Source organism: Canis lupus, chromosome 35 (assembly GCF_003254725.2).
Source record: "Canis lupus dingo isolate Sandy chromosome 35, ASM325472v2, whole genome shotgun sequence".
Classification (NCBI taxonomy): Eukaryota; Metazoa; Chordata; class Mammalia; order Carnivora; family Canidae; genus Canis; species Canis lupus.
The window spans coordinates 16,783,657-16,799,172 of record NC_064277.1 but is presented as its reverse complement, the minus strand read 5'-3'; the positions used below and the strand labels follow the sequence as shown (position 1 = coordinate 16,799,172).

Genomic DNA, 15,516 nt, shown 5'->3' with positions numbered 1-15,516 from the left:
CCTGAATAAACAGGAATCCTCAAGTATTGGCGTTTCCTCAAAGCACAGAAAATCTCCTGCTTTCTGACTATATCCTGGAAAGCTGAGTGTGCCTGCCCCCCAGCTACAAAACAAACGCTACATTCACACGCCAGTTCAAATCTGACTGATGGGGTGGGTGCCTGGCTTGCTCAGTTAGAGGAGCATGTGGCTCTTAATCTCGGGGTTGTGAGTTTGAGCCCCACACTGGTGTAGAGCTGACTTAAATAAATAAAACTTTAAGAAAGTAAAAATTAAAAAAAAATAAATTTGACCATGAAATGGCAAGTCCACTAGTTCCTCGCCTGCCCAGGCTGTGCTCAGTTACTGCGTGGACATCTTTGGAGACGTGTACATTTGCACTCATGTGTGCTGTTTCTCTCTTGTTTCCTGCACCCAGAACTCAGGAGAGAAGGTCAGTAAGGTCAGCCTGGTGGACCTGGCAGGTAGCGAAAGAGTGTCCAAAACAGGAGCCGCAGGAGAGCGACTCAAGGAAGGCAGCAACATTAACAAGTAAGGTGCCTGGTGGGGCTCAGCTTCATACCCAGCTTCTTGTGTGCTGGGGGGGTGGGGGAGGGGGGGTTGTGATGCTAGAAAGGATCAGATGGTCCTGGTGGCGGGTGCTTCCGAGTCCATGGAGCTTTCGTAACCTGAGTTGAAGACCAAGGGCCCTGCCTCTACTGAAATGCATGCAGTTTATTTGAGTGAAGCTACGCACTGCAGCCCTGTGTAAACAGTGCACAGTGTATCATCATATCTACTGTAGTCTTAGGTAAATGCACATCACAATCTTGTCAATCAAATCATATCTTAAATTAACCCGAGGAGCTGACTCTGAAAAGAAAACCTGTTTTGAGTCCTTTTATACAGTGAATACTGTTTAAACACCAGTGCCTAACAAGATTTAACAGTTGCTTAATAACTGCTATATCGAAATCTTTTTTGCTTTGGGAACCTGCAGTGTGCCCAGGGACATCCTATGGGATGAAAGAGAGCAGGGTGGTGCGGGATGCATAGGAGGTTGCCAGGTAGAAAAAGGAGATGCAGGCCTTCAGCACAGAGGGTGTAGCCAGTGCACGGGCAAGTGAAGGGCTTGTTCTTTTCAGTAATGTAGTAATCCCAGGATGGTTCCTGCTGTGTGAGAGGAAGTATTTGCTTTCCAGCCCAAGAGGGAGCAGAGTTTGTGTGTAGGAGCAGAGTTTGTTTGTAAGAGTGTGCACTCAAGTCAGACTGCCAGAGTTTTGTCCTTCCCTTCACCTCTCTGTGCTTTTTATCCTCCGTAAATGGGGATCATAATAGTCACTGCTTCACAGAATTGTCCGAGCTTAAATGCCCAGAATGTGCTTTGAACAATGCCTGGCACGTACTGTGCACTGAATCAATATTAATTGCTGTAGCTAATATTTTTATAATCTGTACAAATAGCATAATCATTATCATTATTCCAAGTTCAGCAGAAAATAGTTTCGTTTGTACTTGTAACATGTTTCTGTTGAGACATAATAGCTTGGGGTTTCGTTTAGGACAGAGGGTGACAAGAGGTAATCTACACAGGAACATGTTTGTGCAGCTTGCATTTTAAAATGATGCTAGTACATTATAATTTTAGTGTCCTGAAGTTTAAAATTAGAAGTAAAACATCACCGCCTCTATCAGCTGGACACAGTGGCACTCACTGCAGAGACTGCTGCTTTAGGGAGTTAATCTTCCAGTCATTCTGTCTCCTGCTCTCACAACAAAGGGTTTTGCTGTATTTCATGACCAAGCACTATAGGAGCCCAGGCAGGCACTGCAACTCCGCAGGCCATAGGGAGCTCAAGGGCGGGGATGGGAAAGCAGAAGTGGGGGTAGGAGGAAGCAGGTAAAGATTGCCACCTCTCCGAGAAATTTGTTGACTGGTGCTAAGCCATGCCAGCCCTTTGCCTTCTGGCTGGACTTGTAGGGAAACACCGGAAGTTCTGTGCTGGGAATTTGTAAGAATTGAGAGTATGGCTGGCTTTGATGTGTAATGATCACTAACTTCTGCTGATCTCTCACTGTGTTTTGGGTGCTGTTCTCAATGCTCCATATGTAATAATAACTCATCTGAGCCTCACATCAGCAATGGGAAGGGGGTCTGTTATCCCTGCTTTACAAATGCAGAAACCAAGGCAGGGAGTGGTTAGATAAGTTGGCCCAGGTCTCGAGGCAGTAAGTGTGGAGCTGGATGTGGTTGCAGGCAGTCCAGCTCCAGAGCCCTGTGTTGTTGTACCTGGGGTGACCATGTATTTTGTTTGCCTGTAAGAGTCCTAGTCGATATGTTTGTCCCAGAGTAAACATTAATAGTGCCCTCTTAAATTTGGGCACTGAATTATGTAGTGTCCCAAACTGGACTACCCCAAAGCTACATAACATGATTTAGAATCCCCAGTGACTGACTCTCTTCCATAATGGCTTATTGGATTGAATCAAATTCTCTTAGCGTCCTGCTCTCTTTCCTTATTTATATACGAGCTCTTTCACAAATGGATGTGTGCATTCCCATCTACTAGTCGGTGAGATCTGGTCTTCATTTGTAGGATTCTTTATAGTTATCAGCGAGCACTTTCATAGGCATGAATTCATGTGAGGCTCCCAATGGGTATTTTTATCTCTGTTTATAGATGAGAAAACTAATGGTTGGAGACATTTAAGTAATAGGAATAAAAGCCAAGCAGACATATATTAAGTCTCTGCTATGTGTCTGGCACTGCATTAGATGCTGGGGATGCAAAGGAAATTTAGATATTCTTGTAGACACTACTGCCTCCCTGCCTCCGCTGCCAAATACATCCTGATCCTCATCCCCAAAACTTGTGCACTTGTGCAATCCTCATCCCCAAAACTTGCAAGGCAGAGGACAAGGCAGATGTGATTAATTTAAAATTTTGAGAGGAGATTATCCAGGTAAATCAGATATAAAAAATAAAGCTCCTTAAAAGTGACAGAGGTTGGAGGGCCCGAGAAAATCTTTACCTTCCATTTCTTGTTTGAAGGTGAAGGAGGGGACCGGGACCATGAGCCAAGGAATGCAGGCAGCCTGTCAGAGCTGGAGCAAGGCAAGGCAAGAGCCTGTCCCCTCCAGCCTCCAGAAGGAGCACAGCCCTGCTGACAGTTTTTTAGCCCAGTGAGACATATCTGGACTTCTGGACTTCCAAAACTATAAGATAATAGCTCTGTGTTGTTTTAAGCCGCAGGGTTTGTGGTTATTTGTTACAGCATGATTGCTGCCCTTGAGCACATGGTTTAGGACAATAGGAGGTCGCTTCATTTGAACAAATGAAGAAGGATTTTTTTTTTTTTTTTGACCAGACAAAACTGAGGAATGCTGCATAAGCTGACAGTTAAGCATGGAACTATTTTTTTTATGACACCTTTGCCAGTCTGTGGATGTTTGTTAGTTGGTCTTATGCTTTTCCCAAAAAAACTGGCTCAGAAGGAGTAGAGCTGCCTCTGATCCTTTTCCACTGTAATTCAGTCCAGGGCTGTTGTCTTTTACCCTACACACCTCTCTGATCTCCTTGGGTATGTGCATATATGCCCCATGAGCCCACTCCGGACCCAGGTGTCCAGCAAGTGTCATCTAGGTTCTCACCGTGGTCATTGGCACAAATGGGACATCCTCTCGCCATTACATAGTACCCTGAGGTCTGAATAGCTGCCTTAGAGACCTTCATGGAAATTGGCCCTCTATCCCTTTCCTGCCATTCCAAAATCCAGAATGCGCTGAAAACCAAGTGCTTTTCTTTTTTTCTTCACAGCTTGCATGTTGGTAGAGCCTCACCTGAACTCTTACAAGGCTGTCTCTAGTCTTTATCTGCATTTATAGTCTTTGTTGATTCCTCTAGCATGTCCATTCGTGAGTTTAGCTGTAGAAATGTAAATGGATCTTATTATGGGCTGCTGCCCCAAATCTGCCCGTGGTCATGTACAGTGTATGCATGTATATAAACCCAAACCCTAATCCTCCTACCTCCTGCATTGCAGTAATGGTTTAATAAACACTTTGTGAAACAAATCGTAAGTACATACGCACACATCTAAAACTGTGCTTGGAGGATAAAGCAAGTTTGAATTTGTGCAAAAAGGATTAAATATTTCTGTCTTCTGGAAAGTTATTTTGTATTTTGCTTTCTATTAAAATGTTAGGGTTTGGGTTTGTATACACGTATACATTATACAGAGGTGTGGAGTGGTGCTCTTTTGATCCATTTAGCCAATATGTGTTGAGCACTAACCAGGCATAAGAACACAGGACAGAGTAGATGGGACCCTGGCCTGGGGAAAGTCAAGATCCAATGGGAAAGTATTACTCCATCAAGTGCCATGGCAGCTTGCCCAGAAGGTGCAGTGGGAACACGGTGACAAAACAGCTGGAAGGTTCGGGGAGGGCTTCCCAGAGGAGATGTGGAATTTCTTCATTACAGAAACTAGCTGCGTGACCTTTCTGTGCCTCAGTTTTGTGAGCTGTAAAACCTGGATGAGGAAACAGCCCTGTGAGCAGGGCTGCTCTGGGGATTAAATTAGTTACTATTTGTAAGTGCTGCTTAGAACCATGCCCAGCATGTAGTAAGCTCTGTGTAAGTGTGTACTAACAAAGTAAAATAAATAATAAATTGAAAGGGCTGCCTGATGGCCCCACAAATGGCTTTTTAAGCCTTAAAATCAGTGCCCCATCGAGTGCTAAAATTAAAGAAATCTCTGACATGTTTCCTAAGCTTTCTCTCGGCCTCCTATTTGGGCTTCTTTTGATGGAACATTAGTAATCCTCTTAAGCAGACCTGTCAGGGACTTCACACACACATTAGTGTCTGCTTAATGGGCTATGGATTTAGGAGCTTCATCTCTCCGTAAGCTTTTAAGAGCTTTAAAGCACAACATTATTCCTTCATTTGAAGAGCGAAGGCACCATGGGGCCGCACCACTGTGGCCTGTTGAGGGCGTGGGAGGAATAAGGTCTGTAGACCATCCTCACAGGGGAATACATCTGAAAACCCAGTCTGTCCCTCCACCTGTCTGTTGAGAGTGAAGTGAGGAAGTCTGTCCCCGCTACTGGAGTCCAGCGGGCAAGCTTCTCCAAGTGGTCGTTCAGAGCATGGGATGCTTGCTAAAACCCCTGGGAATGTCATTGAAAAAGGTTCCATCTTTCTCAGCAGTGGCCCATTACTAAGTGCAAGCAGTGTTCTTCCAGCATTCCCAGTCTCAGTTCCGTTAAAATCATTGTGGTTGATAATAAAGTATATACTATACGTTTCCCCAAATGGGTTCTAAACATTTGTTCTGGGGACATGAATATATGTTTTTCTTAGAAGTCTGTCAAATAATTTACATGACAATATAGTAAATTGTAAGCCTAGTATTTCTAATGTGTCATGCGAGTCAATCCTCTTTTTTTTTTCTTGAGTACTTCCCCTGACTCTTAATCATTTCTATCTGGAAATCTCACTTAAACGGGTTTTTGCCTTCCTAACGAAACATGAACTTGTACCTGGGTAGAGTACAAATGGCCTGATTCTGTCCATCATTCAAGGGCTGGTGGGGGTCCTTATCACTTTACCACTTACGCATTGTAGGGGCCAAGTATGTGGGGGAAAAGAATCTGAATAAGCATCTTTGCATTTAACTTGAGAGACCCACAAAGGACAGAGCAAAAATCTCCTTGGGAGGCAGTAGCCACATGTTTTGGGGCACAGTGACATTGTGACTTCAGTGTTTCTCAAAGCGTTTTTGGGAAATACTAGTTCATGAAGTGGCTCTGGGAGAAAAGGATCCTTGGACCAATAATTTTGAGAAAGGCTGTTTTAAAAGCCTCCCTTTGGAGATTCACGAATCTCATATAACATCAGCTTATTCCCGAAACTTATTTGATGACAAAATTCTAAGTATAACATCTATTAAAATCTCCAGAACAAGTATCCAAAAGAATTGATTTTTTGAAAATGTTAGTGTATACTTTATTTTACCATGGCACTTGAAACAGAGGTGAAACTGGGAATGGTACTTGTTAGATGCACTTTACTGGATTTGAATGACTTGCATCGGCCACTGGAAACTGCTGTGGGTGGGGTGGGGGTGAGGCCTATCCTGCAGGATCACAGCTTGCTCTCCTCTCCTGCCATGGATGGGATGGTCTTAGCCCTTATTTTGCCACACATACTCTTTGCATTTCTCCTTTACCCGTTAAGAGTGGAGACCTACAGGAGAAAAGTACTAACTCAAGTCCAACTAATTCTTCATCATCTTTCAACTAATTCTTTAAAAGAGAAGGATTGATTGCATTCTCCTCTAAGCAACAGCCATAGTGATGACCAAATGATGGATTTCTTTTCCTCGCTTAACAAGAAATGCAGAGGCACTTCTGCTAGAACACCCCAAAAATGCTGTCAGGCACCCAGCTCGATGAAGCTTAATGTGTTCATGTTGTCCTCATGACCTCAAGATGACTCTGTCATTCCAGGCATTGTATCCTTATCTGTGCTCCACACAAGAGGAGGAAAGGAAGGGCAAAGGACCACTGGCTTCTGGCTTATGTCTACTGCATATGGACGTTTTCTACAAGAACAATAGTTTTCTTGGAAGCCCCACTCATTAATGTCACCCTAGATCTTATTGGCCAGAACTGTGTTTCATGGCTTCCCAGAGCTGCAGAGGACTCTGAAAAGTGGAGTTTTGAGGCCGAAGTAAGCTTCCCAGCAAAATCAGGGTTCTTTTAGCAAGTAGGAAGGACAAAAGAGATATTGGACCAACATCCACAGAGAGTACCAAAGCCATCATTGAATTAGTCCTCTTTAGAAAGATATCCATGTTCTATTCTTTCGTGTATTCTAAACTCAGTTTTACTCAGCAGAGATATTGATTGTTATCTGTTAGCCAGGCACGGTAATGATATGATATAGAATGGTCTCTGCTCTCAAAACAATCATGTATACAGGGAACTCTAGCAAAGTTTAATAACTACTGCACTTATGACTTTAGAAAAAGATCATTAGAAAAATAGGTAAAATAGGGGCAGACCAGGTGGCTCAGCGGTTTAGCACTGCCTTTGGTCCAGGGCCTGATCCTGGAGACCCGGGATCGAGTCCCGTGTCGGGCTCACTGCATGGAGCCTGCTTCTCCCTCTACCTGTCTCTCTCTCTCTCTCTCTGTCTGTGTCTCATGAAAAAATAAATAAAATCTTTAAAAAAAAAAAAGAAAAATAGGTAAAATAATATATTTGAAATATGTCCTAGGGAATACAAGTAACTCACATCATATCATATCCACTCCTAAGGGAAGGACTCTGGTGGTTAGGGTTTCAAGGGAAACTATGCAGGTTGGAGGAAGGTGTAGAAAAGGAAATTAAAAAAAACCAACCTGAATTATGACCATGTTTTTCTCATTGATTGTATTTATTGAAGCTGCTTCTATTTTGGTTTTGGTCCTCCTTTTTTTATTTACTTCTTATCTCAAATTCTCCACTGTTATAGTTAATAGGTAGATTTTAAAACTTCTATCATAAACCATGGCTCTCAGGTCATAAATCCCCTAGTCTAATCCTTCTGTACTCAGCCTCTCCCCATTTACTGTGTGCCCACTGCCCCGATCCAAGAACTCATGGAAACGTTAGGAGCTTCCTTACTATGTCCACCTCCCTTAGGTTCAGGGAATGGTAGAATTAGAAAGATTCTGGGGCAATTTTTTCAGCCCCTAAAAATTAGGAAACATCCCCACCCTGTCCTAGAAACCATGTGCTGCCCCCTTGCTTCCAGCATGAGAAGACAGCACTAGCAGGATCTACAATTTGATTTCATTATATTCTTAAGCTCCCTAAGAATAAAATTACTATTAAAATACATAAGCCCATTTTTCAGTTTTTTTTTTAAAGATTTTATTTATTTGATGGAAAGAGAGAGGGGAATGAGAGAGAAAGAACACAAGCAGGGGGAGAGGGAGAAGCAGGCTCACCACCCAGGAGGGAGCCTGATGTGGGGCTCCTAGGATCATGACGTAAGCTGAATGCAGACACTTAACTGACTGAGCCCCCAGGCACCCCTGTTCAGTTTTCACACATTGAAGGCTCATAGTTTTTGAGACTCCACAAGCCCGGGGATCATTGCTCCCAGGTAGAAGGTAGCAGAAGCGGTGGTGTGTTACCCTGGTCACTGGGTGACCTGGTTACCTCTCCCCCATCATGGAGTTCCCTCACCCCCAAGGAGACAGTAGGTTGATAGAGCCCTTGTTTTTTTTTTTGTTTTTGTTTTTGTTTTTTGGGTTTTAAAAAAGATTATTTATTCATGAGAGATAGAGAGAGAGAGGCGGAGGGACAGGCAGAGGGAGAAGCAGGCTCTATGCAGGGAGCCCAATGTGGGACTCGATCACGGGTTTCCAGGATCACACCCTGGGCCAAAGGCAGGTGCTAAACCACTGAGCCACACAGGGATTCCTCCCCCCCTTTTAAATATTTTATTTATTCATGAGAGAGAGAGAGAATAGTTTTTTTAGGGTTTCTGATATATATCTTGATGATACCCACCATTTCTTATTTTTCCCCCTGAATTTATTTAAGTAAGCTCTATGCCCAATGTGGGCTTGAACTCATGACCCTGAGATCAAGAGTAGCATGATCTACTACTGACTGAACCAGCTAGCCACCCCCAGAGCCCTTGTTTTGAATGTGTGCCCACTGTCAGGTAAAAGGCTTCTACTAGTGATAAGCTTCCCTAACTGGGTAAGGTACAGAGCAAAGTAAACACACAGTGGAGTCACATGATCATCCTGCCCCACCCCACCCCACCCCATCCCTCTGCTGAGGCAGCTCCCTTGCTGTCCACGCTGATGGGACTCAGGACTCGAAGTGTGCATCTGGTGCCCTGGGCAGTGATGAGGGTGTTTCCCTTTCCCTTTTTCCCTCAAAGCACTTGTTTGATTTTTTGTGTCCTTGTTTAGGAGTGCCAGGAACTTTCCCTTTTTATTCCTGATACTATCAAATTACAAAATAGAGGTTGCCACAGGATAGTCAGATTTTGTCCCAGTGGTGAAAAATATGTGACAACCCCAAACACCAAAAGGTGTCACATATTTTTCACCACATTGGGCATAGTAGCCCTCCATGTGCACTTGAGAATGGCCAGTATTGACCTTGAAATCACTGCGCTCTTTATAATCTGTGTGGATTAAAGCAATTTCTACTGTATTTCAATATTAAAAACTGATACAGTTCAAATAATTGTTTTCAACTGAAAATTTTATTTCAATAGTTGCAAAATATGAAAGATGCCTTAGCCTTCTATTCCATATTAAAGCAGAAATGTGGTTTCACTTTTTATTAAATTATTGTTTTCTTCTATTTCATATATATCACATGCTATTTTGTTTCTTTTTAAATTTAATTTATTGTATACTCTTTAATTCCCATCCCCTAGTTAACCCATCCCCCCTTAACCATCAGTTCTCCAGGGTTAAGAGTTGTTTCTTGGTTTGTCTTTTTTCCTTTGTCCATTTTGTTCCACATATGAATGAAATGATATGATCCTCCTCTTTCTCAGACTGACTTATTTCACTTAGCATTATATTCTCTAGCTCTGTCCATGTTGTTGCAAGTGGCAGGATTTCATTCTTTTTTATGGCAAATATTCCACCAAATATATATATATATATATCCTCTTTATTCATTCATCTGTTGATGAACACTTGGGCTGCTTCCATAATTTGGCTATTATAAATGACTCTGCAGTGAACATAGGAGTGCATGTATCCCTTTGAATTAATATTTTTGTATTTTTGGAATAAATATCCACTAGTGTGATTACTGGATGGTAGGGTAGTTCTGTTTTTAATTTTTTTGAGGAACCTCCATACTGTTTCCGCAGCAGCTACACCACTTAGCATTCCTACCAACCATGCGTGAGGGTTCCTTTTTCTCAGTATCTTCACCAACTTGATGTTTAGTTATTCTAACAGGTACGAGGTAGTATCTCATTGTAGTTTTGATTTACATTTCCTTGATAATGAGTGATGTTGAGCATCTTTTCATGTGTCTGTTGGCCATTTGTGTGTCTTTGGAGAAATGTCTTTTCATGTCATCTGCCCATTTTTTAATTGGATTATTTGGGGGTATTGAGTTGTATCAGTTCTTTATTCACTTTGGATACTAACCCTTTATTGGATATGCCATTTGCAGATATCTTTTCCCATTCAGTATGCTGCCTTTTAGTTTTGTTGATTGTTTCTTTTGCTGTGCAGAAACCTTATTTTGAGGTAGTCCCAATAGTTTACTTTTGCCATTTTCTTTCTTGTTACCTTGGGAGGAGTGATGGAGTGATTGAACTTGATTTTTTTTTTTTTAACATCTATATTGAGAAATAGACATATACTGTATTCACATACACATACTTTATCGTTTTAAAATTTGCAATTCAGGGGGTCCCTGGGTCGTTCCCGGCATGGAGCCTGCTTCTCCCTCCTCCTGTGTCTCTGCCTCTCTCTCTCTCTCTCTCTATGTCTATCATAAATAAATAAATAAATCTTTAAAAAAATTTGCTATTCAGTAGCTTTATTATTTTCAGAGTTGTATAACTGTCATCACAATCTAACTTGAAAACATTTTCATCATTCTCAAAGAAACCTTGTGTCCAAGTCATTACCCATTTATACCTCCCCCAGCCCTGGACAACCACTACCTAATCTCTACAGATTCACCTGTTCTGGGTATTTCATATAAATGGAGCCAGTATGTGGCTGTATTAGTTTTCTAGTGTTACCATGACAGGTTACCACAAACTGGGCAGCTTACAATAATAGAAAATTATATTCTGGAGGTCAGAAATCTAAAATCAAGGAATTGGCAGGGTTTGTTCCTTCTTGGGGCTCAGAGGGAAAATCTGTTTCATACCTCTCTCCTACTTTCTATAGACTGGTCGCTGCAGCTGCTTGACCTTCCTTGGTCAAGGTCAAGGTCATCTAACCTTCCTTTAGATGCATTGCTCCCACCTTTGCCTCTATTTTTACATGACCCTTCCCCTGTTCCCTGTATGTCTTCACATGGCCATCTTATAAGGCACCAGTTGTTGGATTACAGCCCTCCCTAAGCCAATATGATCTTGTCTTAACTAATTACATCTGCAGAGACCCTAGTTCCAAATAAGTATTCATCTGAGGTTCTGGTGAACATGAATTTTGGGCAGACACTGTTCAATCTAGGACACTGGCCTTTGGTGTTTGGCTTTTTTCACTTAGTGTAATTTTTCAAAATTCACCCATGTTGTAACATGTATCAGAATCTTCTCTTATGGCTGAATAATATTCCCTTGTGAGGACATACCATGTTTTATTCATCCCTTCATTATTCTGGCTGTTGTAAATAATACTGCTATGAAAATTCATGTATAAGTTTTTATGTGAGTATGTGTTTTTATTTTGGGGGCGTGGATTTAACTTTTGTTTTGTTTTTTAGATTTCTTTCTTTCTATCTATCTATCTATCTATCTATCTATCTATCTATCTATCTATCTAAGAGAGAGGCAGAGACACAGGCAGAGAGAGAAGCAGGCTCCATGCAGGGAGCCTGACATGGGACTCCATCCTGGTTCTCCAGGATCAGGCCATGAGCTGAAGATGGCACTAAACCGCTGAGCCACTGGGGCTGCCCTGGATTTAACTTTTGAATCTGTCAATTAGAGTGCAAATATTCACATCACTTTGCAGGAATGGCTGTTATTAAAATTCTGGCTCATTTTTCTGCCTCTTGAGTTTGCTTTATATTTCAGTGACTTTTCAAACGACTCACCTTTAAGCAATTATGTTTTGTGAGAAACATGCTTTCTTTCAACTCATTTAATGGAAGTCTGTTGTTAGAAAGTTATCTAGTCTTAGTCTTTCATGCTTAAACTCTGGTCACTTGCTGATTTGTTTTGATTTGCTGATTTGGTGTGTTTTGATTTCTCTTTTTTGTTTTTATAAATAAGTAATAACATTTCATTTTTTAACCATTCACAAAGCATTTTCTCTTTGTGATGTCTGGTAAGCTTGCACTCCTGGGAAATCTCCCGAGGCTGCTCTTTTCTGGCTGCTAAACTTGGGATCCAGTTGATTTACTTTTAAAGGCACACTTGGTACTTACCTGTGACACAGGAGGAGGTCTTCATCCCTCAAATCCACAGATCTGTTGTTTCTATGGTAATCTTTTCTCTGGGTGCAGAGAACGTACATTAACTACCAAGGAATAGCCCAGTGGTTCTTAAACTCCAGCCTGCACCAGAATCACCTGGAGGGCTGGTAAAAGCACAGGGTGCTGGGGCCCACTACAGGTGTCTGAGTCAGTAGGTCTGGGTTGTGGTGGGGCCTGAGAATGTACATTTGTAACAAGGTCCGAAGTCATGCTGCTGGCCCTAGCCCCACGTGTTGAGAATCATGGGCCTAGATAACTAAATACATGTATCACTTTGGGTATTGTTCAACTAGGGCTTCTTAAAATTTCATATGCCTATGAATCACCTGAAAATATCTTTAACTGGTTCCGACCCAGTAGGCCTGGGGAGGCTTCCAAGAGTCTGGATTTCTAACCAGCTTTCCGAGATGCCAGTGCTGCTTTTTGTAGCAGGTGTTGAAAGAGTAGCCATATGCTGTCCTCTGCATGGGTAGGTCTTTGTTATGTACAGCTGTAAAAACTCCACATTGAGTTGTGAAATAAGCTTGCCAGCTTTAACAAACAAGCTTTTACCTTGTGTCGTGTAGAGAAAGGTTCTCTTCAAGTTATGTGGTTATCACGGAATACAAAATGAGAAGCCCGATAGTCCAAATTAGCCCCAAAGAGTAAATGGTTCAGACTTTTCACGTCACATTTGGAGTAAATTAAAATTCTCTGGAGTGACCTTTTAAATATATGTTTCTAGGTTCTGAAAGGTTGGTCTCATAGGTCCTATGATTAAACAGAATAAATAGACTCTTACAGGGATTCTGAATTAATTCTTTCAAATGAATGGAGTTACTTTTTTTTTTTCTTTTTCTCAGGTTCTTGACAAATTAACATAGACTCAGTGGTATCAACTTTAGGGCCTTGTTCTGCATATTTTATACTTGTTCCCTGGAATGATCACGATTTAGGGAAACAATATAAATATTCCATAAAGCTAAGTTAAAAATGTTTTTCTTTTGGCAGATCACTTACAACCTTGGGGTTGGTTATATCATCGCTGGCTGACCAGGCAGCTGGCAAGGGTAAAAACAAATTTGTGCCTTATCGAGACTCAGTCCTCACTTGGCTTCTTAAGGTAATTCATTGTTCTTGTGTTCCTTTCCAACTAAAACCTGGCTGTTTCAGAGCTGGCAGCTGAAAGGTGTGTGCAAAGCTAACCAAATACACAACAGCCCCCTGACAGTACTCCAGTACTGTTATCCTAATTCTTAGGAATGTAGAATGAAAACTCATTTCTATTGCCTTTTTTTTTTAACCCCCAAGGTCCTGCTGTTTGACAGGCATTATTGTTGTTACTATAGGGAAACCACATCTCGTCATAAAATTATTTGCAAAATACAAGCCCATTTCCACAACATGTTTTCTTCTTTATAGAAAATATCCTACATCCGCGTTTTTAGCTTTCATCCTAGATGTTGTGCACAGAATGGGGCTCATTGCCTAAGATGCTACTGGAAATATTTTGTAGGACAACTTGGGAGGCAACAGCCAGACCTCTATGATAGCCACCATCAGCCCAGCAGCAGACAACTATGAAGAGACTCTCTCCACCTTACGCTATGCGGATCGAGCCAAGAGGATCGTGAATCACGCCATTGTGAACGAGGACCCCAACGCCAAAGTCATCCGGGAACTACGCGAGGAAGTAGAAAAACTGAAGGGGCAGCTCTCACAGGCTGAGGTGAGATCATCCTGGAGTCCCCTGTTTCTGAAGTCCCTGGCTTATGGTCGCCGAGTGGGAACCCATGTCATTACCTGCAGTTTTAGGTTGTCTGGATGCCATTCTGCATTGCTGTGTTGATTGGCATCTTCTGCATACTAAGCGTGGTGAGGCCAACATGAATAATACCAGCCTTCTGTCCTAGGAACTCAGCCTCCAGCTGAGGAAGCAGACAATTAAGAGTCAATGGTCACTGTATTGCTTAAATGTTTGCTGTAGTAAATCAGTTGGCCGTTGGCCATGGATCTCCTCCAATGTGAAATCCGAAGAACCAAATGTGTTGTTTTTATTTTATTTTTTATTTTTTCAAGATTTATATATTCATTTTATAGAAAGATAGCAAGTAGGGGGAGCAACAGAGGGAGAGGGAGAGAGAGAATCCCAAGCAGACTCTCTGCTGAGCTCAGAGCCCGACATGGGACTTGATCCCAGGACCCTGAGATCATGACCTGAGCTGAAATCAAGAGTCCAGACTGAGCCCCCCAGGCACCCCCGCAATGAGTTGTTTTTATTAACATTGTAAACTGTGTGCCCATAGGCATTGCAGTTTTCAGAGAAATTGGTTATGTATCATTTCTTCCTGGAGTCAGGGAAGACAAACATTAGCAACAATTCAGAAATCTCCTTTTATTTTTTTCATATATATCAGCTTCTGGCAGGAAACAAAATTGGTCATCTCTCATTGTTACCATCTTTCCTTGGCTTTACCCAGCTTGAATAATCACACCTTCTTCTAAGTAACTGTTGCTTTTTTGCAAGCTGCTGGGTGAGGCACTGTCTCATTTGAAATAGGTAATAGGACTGAAATGAAGGCCAACTACCTTAGCTTAAGTCACATGCTTGTCCATGTCACTTGGGTGTGTACCTTGGGCTGCTAAGGTCACATTCATTCCTACCACTCTCTTCTGACCCCTCTTCCCTCTTTAGTTAGGAGAGTATTAAGCTGTTGGGGAGGAAGGGTAATAGATATTAATTTTTGAGTGCTTGTGTACCAGCCTATCTATCAATCTATCAATGTATCTAATCAGAAAGGTAATCAGTAAGAGATTGAGACAGACAGACTAGAGTCAAAAGCCAGGGATCTGAAGGGTCTCTTCATTGGTAATGGTGAAGTTACATTGTAACAGCATGTTTACATGTCTCTTCTTCCAGCTATGGGCTTCTGAAGTGCAGAAAGCCTTGTTTAATAATTATTTTCATCCTTAACTTCTAGTGCAACATTGATACTGGAAAGCACCACTTAGCATAATGCCTGGCAGCATTGTAAGTGCTCAATAAACATTGCTATGTTTGTTATCATGATTATAATCATTCCAGTGCATCAAGCATAGCCTTTTATTGATGCCAGGAAGGGTAGCAAAACACCTGAGAATGAAAATTCTGATAAACTTTGAAGAGATTTGTGATCCTAGGAGGAGGGTGCAGTGGCTCTTGGAATTCGTGTATCGGTGGATGAGCTTGTCTTCTTGTCTCTGAATTGTCTCTGAATTGAATCTTGTCTCAAGATCCTCTTGTCTCTGAATCTGCATTTCCACTGGGACCATGTAATCCAGGCCAGATGGCCAGAACCATGACCATGCCTGGACAA

The 15,516-nt window shown here is 42.0% G+C and overlaps 1 protein-coding gene across 8 annotated transcripts in view; it reads left to right on the top strand.

Moving 5' to 3' along the window:
* KIF13A (kinesin family member 13A) overlaps positions 1 to 15,516 on the top strand; it is a 211,328-nt gene that overhangs the window by 131,338 nt on the left and 64,474 nt on the right. For all 8 annotated transcript variants that reach the window (XM_049105945.1, XM_049105942.1, XM_049105940.1 and 5 more), the window contains 3 exons: positions 419 to 531; positions 13,172 to 13,283; positions 13,677 to 13,889. In XM_049105945.1, the coding sequence (XP_048961902.1) occupies positions 419 to 531; positions 13,172 to 13,283; positions 13,677 to 13,889 (438 nt within the window). The remainder of the gene's footprint in view (positions 1 to 418; positions 532 to 13,171; positions 13,284 to 13,676; positions 13,890 to 15,516) is intronic.